The sequence below is a fragment of the Chiloscyllium plagiosum genome, chromosome 2, assembly GCF_004010195.1.
Source record: "Chiloscyllium plagiosum isolate BGI_BamShark_2017 chromosome 2, ASM401019v2, whole genome shotgun sequence".
Taxonomy (NCBI): Eukaryota; Metazoa; Chordata; class Chondrichthyes; order Orectolobiformes; family Hemiscylliidae; genus Chiloscyllium; species Chiloscyllium plagiosum.
In genome coordinates, this window is record NC_057711.1 from 87,824,821 (window position 1) to 87,830,285 (window position 5,465).

The 5,465-nt window shown below is 39.7% G+C and overlaps 1 protein-coding gene and 1 long non-coding RNA gene across 2 annotated transcripts in view; both read right to left on the minus strand.

Moving 5' to 3' along the window:
- tdgf1 (teratocarcinoma-derived growth factor 1) overlaps positions 1 to 1,966 on the minus strand; it is a gene marked incomplete at its 5' end in the record, with an annotated part of 12,598 nt that extends 10,632 nt beyond the window's left edge. The window contains 3 exons of the mRNA XM_043674015.1: positions 549 to 661; positions 755 to 869; positions 1,888 to 1,966. Coding sequence (XP_043529950.1) covers positions 549 to 661; positions 755 to 869; positions 1,888 to 1,966 — 307 coding nt within the window. The remainder of the gene's footprint in view (positions 1 to 548; positions 662 to 754; positions 870 to 1,887) is intronic.
- LOC122539318 lies at positions 1,967 to 2,383 on the minus strand. The gene is made up of 3 exons (XR_006309034.1): positions 2,296 to 2,383; positions 2,172 to 2,221; positions 1,967 to 2,058 (listed from the first exon to the last, which is right to left on the minus strand). It is a non-coding gene; the product is annotated as an uncharacterized LOC122539318 (long non-coding RNA).
- Positions 2,384 to 5,465: the final 3,082 nt, after the last annotated feature.

Genomic DNA, 5,465 nt, shown 5'->3' on the forward strand with positions numbered 1-5,465 from the left:
CAGTCCAACAGGTTTATTTGGAAGCACTAGCTTTCCAAGTGCTGCGTTCCTTCATCAACCACTTGAAGGAGAAGTGCTCCAAAATCTAGTGCTTCCAAATAAACCTGTTGGACTATAACCTGGTGTTGTGATTTCTTTTGTACTAACTTTCCAGATCATAGATTGAGGGCAGATGGGAAGGAGAGATTTGGTCATTTCCCATTCTTAATTGCTATTCAATGTTCCCTGCTGAAAATGCAAGTTTTTGTGCAACGAATTTATACAGTATTTAGTGAAGATTGTAGAAATACCTGCTGTCAACGTTTAAAAGAACAATTTACATTTGAATGAGAAACTAGAAGCAGCTAATACCTATTGGAAGGAGAGGGGGAAAGAGTTAATACTTTCAGAACGATGGGAGAGGAATAAAAAAGGACGGAGAAGTATTTCCGAGTATTTCTTTTACGCACAATATTAAAAACGGTTGTGCAAACTGAAGGACGTACTTAGTATTCAACTTAAGGAGAGATATTAATTACAGTATTCATCCCACAATATTACATACTTACCACAATTCTCAACCTTCCCAAATACTTCAATGCAATGTAGACTACCATAGCTGCACCTACACCAGGTGCAGTGCTTTAAAACCCACTGGCCATCACGAAATTTGCCGCATCCCCTGCCGAGGAACGAAAATACGATCAACATTTTGTTTAAAATCGAATTTAACAATACAAACTCGAAAGAAAAACATTAAATATTTTCTTTTTACTTGAGGCGTTCATCCAGCTCACAGTATCTCCCAACAAAGTGGACTGGACAAGCGCAGAAGCTGCCGAGGATGCAGGTTCCACCGTTTTTGCAACAGCTCCTGTTCAGTTTTTTACCTGCGGAGCAAAAAAAAGTGTTGAAATCAGCAGATACAATAAAAGCCAATAATCCAGTTTTGTGATATACTGGATACTCAAGTCGGTTGTAAACGTCTTCTAGTACACAACCAAGCATAATCACAATCCCTGCAATATGGAACAAGCCATTGGGCCCAAGTCCACACCGACCCTCCGAGGAGCATTCTACCCAGACCCATTACTCTACTACCTGACATTACCCCTGACTAATGAACCTAGCCTACACATCCCTGGATCATTATGGGTAATTTAGCTTGGCCGATTCACCTAACTTGCACATCTTTGAAATGTGGGAGGAAACCCACGCAGGCACAGGGATAATGTATAAACTCCACACAGAAATACTTCAGATAAGTTTAAAATTGTAACAAAAGAGAAAACAATAAAAAGAGGTACTTTTAAAAATGTTCCTTAACTAGTCATTGAATCAACCCACTGCTCCTTGCAACCTTGAAAGTGTGCGCATTCACAAATAAGCAGAATTCTTATGTAAATTTAGGGCTACTAAGTACTTTCGTAGTTTTATGGCAGACTATCCCAAACACATTCTATATGATAATAATTAAAAATTACTGCAGTAAGTGGTGAAGGTTGGTACAATTGCATTTAAAAAGGCATCTGGATGGGTATATAAATTGGAAGGGTTTATAGGGATGGGGGCTAAATGCTGGCTGAGGGGTCTAGATTAAGCTCTATATGGCATGGACGAGTCGGACCGAAGGGTCTATTTCTGTGCTCTACCTCTATGATTATGAGAATCTAGATTTCTTGCATATTAAAATTTTGCAAGAATGAATACAAAGTTAAAATACAGTGTAGGGTTGACATTAAAGACAGTTGGAAAACTGGTTTCAAAGAGATACAAAAGGAATTTTGGTTTTCGAAGAACCTAAGTGAGACACCATTTCCACAATGGATTGCGTTCTGTTCAAAGTTTTAAAGTTGGACGACAGTGTTAATTTAAGATTCACTTTCGCGACTGTGGCATATAACTTACTATCCAGCACCCCAACAAAATGAACAATGTTCACTGCGGCCGAAGAGTTTGGTTCTTGGCGCTTGCTGTTGAGTTGGTTAAATTCAGTTAGGGACTTAGGGCTTTGACTGAGTCGTTTCTCCAGACTGGACTGTGAAGTCTGTCGATAACAATTCGAATCACCTCCACAATCTGAAAACAGATAGTATAGACGATATTCAGCTGAAGTTCAATAAGAATCTATTTCCAATCACTAGAGTGGGCTAAATTAACAGAGCTTCACTTCATAAAAGGTACACACTCACCATTCCCAAACGCGACAGCCTGGAAGGGGAAAAGCACTAATATAAGAAACCTATAAAAGACGAAGAAATATTGCTAGTACAAATTCAACAACTTTTAACGTTTTGAAGGAATACCTAGATTTACCTGTTAGCTGTTAAAAATGCCATTACTCCGATTAAAAATAACATATAATGACAATGTTCCTATTTTCAATTGTGAAATCTGGCTGAAGAATGTGAGCTCCAGACATTCGTTAACACGAAACCTTTAACAATTATCAGGCACTTCTCACCTCCACCTTCCCGACAGCGAATTTCGAATACTAACATTCTGCATCAAATTAAGAGCACAATCACCATATTCCGCAGACTGCTTTAGGGACAATAGATGAGAACCAATTCACTGATAATCATGTATTTCCCCAGCATGAGATTCCGTCCTTTGTAGCTGCAAAAAGTAATCCAGGTTTTCATTTAACAGATAATTTCCCCTTTCTTATCCAAATGTCCACAGATTCCAATTTTTAATTGAAACCTAAATTTGGCTTATGATATGTTTTCATTCATTTACAAATGCCGACGTTTCGTAGAGTTTTCTGCTTAGAGAACAATCCGTGAAAATATTTGTTCGGTACATATTACTGGCTCAAGTGTTTCAAACTATAACTACAATATTGGCAGTTGATTTTCCACTTGAACGCTTGTAACTTTCCAATACAAATGTAATCTTATTGGGAGATGTTATTCATTGGCTCTCCTTACTGTACTTTGACTTTTATGTTCTTAATCCCTTCCTCACGGGGATAATTTCTTCAGTTATTTACAAATCTTTTAAATGTTAATGTCTCGACATGCAATCTTTTAAAAATCATAATTCAGTAAATTTGAACATCTGTTCAAAATTAATTTGAAATGGTGGGGGAGGGGTGGGAATTGTAGATTTTAAAAAGTGATTTGTTTCCAATATTTGACCAATAACAAGGTCACGTTTATTGTTCTGTGGAAATGGTGGTGGGTTCGCTCACCACTTCCTTTATTTAACTAGCTTTAAGGCAACAATAGGTTACTCCAATATAATCAACTCAACTGAAATAACGCTTTCAAAAGTGGACCCGTCTTGGAGAGAAACTAATAAATCAAAAACCAGACAAAGTTCAATAATTTAAATAATATTTTTGTATTATGTATTACACATTCCATTTCTCACAATGATCTCTTCCCCTATCATCATTGAAGATGTTTGTTACTTTTCTGGGAACCTGAGGTGTGGTCAAAACCTGGGAGAGAGGGCTGGGGCACAGTTAGCCTTCTACTTTTTGCACATTGCCTTTTTATCTCTAATTTAAAAGATTGTAGTTGATACAGACAACCACCTGATGAAGGAGCACCGCTCAGAAAGGTAGTGCTTCCAAATAAACCTGTTGGTCTACAACCTGGTGTTGTGTGATTTTTAACTTTGTAATTGATACAACATGTTCAAACAAGCACTGCCAAACTCAGAAAATGTGATAATTGCTAATTAAGACAAACAAATCACTTCTCTATTAACCTATGCACACAATTTATTTTCCTGGAAAAATAATTAACTTCAGAACCCCCTCCTAGGATTTCATCTTAGTAACTTAAATCTTATAAAATTTCTGAAATGTATTTCTTCAACAGTAACATGGAATAATTTCCCAATTTTTAATTTTTTTTGTCTGATCAGCAATTCTCACATCACAGCTTTCCATAGGACAACAAGATTGTCATTACAGTCTGACATTTTTTAGCTCTGAGTTGCATCGAGTTTTTGAAGGGATTTCCTTGACAAAGCCAAGCAAATTCTCCTGCTATGTAAGACCATAAGACACAGGAGCAGAAATTAAGCCATTCAGTCCATTCCTGAAGAAGGACTTATGCCCGAAACATCAATTCCCCTGCTCCTTGGATGCTGCCTGACTTGCTGCGCTTTTCCAGCAACACATTGTTCAGCTCATTCAGCCCATCAAGTCTGGTCTGCCATTCGATCATGGTTGATAAGTTTCTCAACCCCATTCTCCCACTTTTTCTCTGTAACCCTTGATCCCCTTGATACTCAAGAACCTATCTATTTCTATCTTAAATATACTCAATCACTTAGCCTCCACAGTCTTCTATGGCAATAAGTTCCATAGCTTCACCACTGTCTGCTTTCTCCTTATCTCTATTCTAAAAGGTCTTCCATTTACACTAAGGCTGTGCCCTTGGGTCCTAGTCTCTCCTTCCAATGGAAATATCTTCCCAACATCTACTCTGTCCAGGCCATTCAGTATTCAATGAGGAGAAAGTGAGGTCTGCAGATGCTGGAGATCAGAGCTGAAAATGTGTTGCTGGAAAAGCACAGCAGGTCAGGCAGCATCCAGGGAACAGGAGAATCAACGTTTCGGGCATAAGCCCTTCTTCAGGAAGAAGGGCTTCCTGAAGAAGGGTTTATGCCCGAAACGTCGATTCTCCTGTTCCCTGGATGCTGCCTGACCTGCTGCGCTTTTCCAGCAACACATTTTCAGCATTCAGTATTCTATATGTATCAATCAGCCCTTCCTCGCCTTCCTGCCACCTTGACCTGACCTAACCTGTCCATCTCAGTTATCTGGTCCACCCTTCCTACTGACCAATCACAATGACCTCCTACCTCTCCTGCATCCACCTATCACCATCCCACCTACTTTTCCCTCAGCCCCACTGCCCTCCCCCGATTTACTTCTGGGCTCCCTTCCCCTCCCCAGTCCTGATGAAGGATGCTGACCTGAAGCATTGACTTTCCTGCTCCTTCAATGCTGTCTGACCTGCTGTGCTTTTCTAGCTTCCATGTATTCTCGACTCTGATTTCCAGCATCTGCAGTCCTTGCTATCTCCACCTTACCATATTGTTCTTAGAACATCTCCCTATTTAGCAGACATCTAGATTGCAATTTAGATTGCAGAGCCATTGGCCTTGATTTTTATGTCCTCGTTGTCTACAGGAGTAGTGCCAGTAGACTGGAGGATAGCAAATGTGGTTCCCTTGTTCAAGAAGGGGAGTAGGGATAACCCTAGTAACTATAGGCCGGTGAGTCTCACTTCTGTCGTGGGCAAAGAACTGTAAGGGATAGGATTTATGAACATCTGGATAGGAATAATGTGACCAAGGATAGTCAGCATGGTTTTGTGAAGGGCAGGACGTGCCTCACAAACCTTATTGAATTCTTTGAGAAGGTCACTAAAGAGGTGGGCGAGGGGAAAGCGGTAGATGTGGTGCATATGGATTTTAGTAAGGCGTTTGATAAGGTTCCCCATGGTAGACCACTGCAAAAA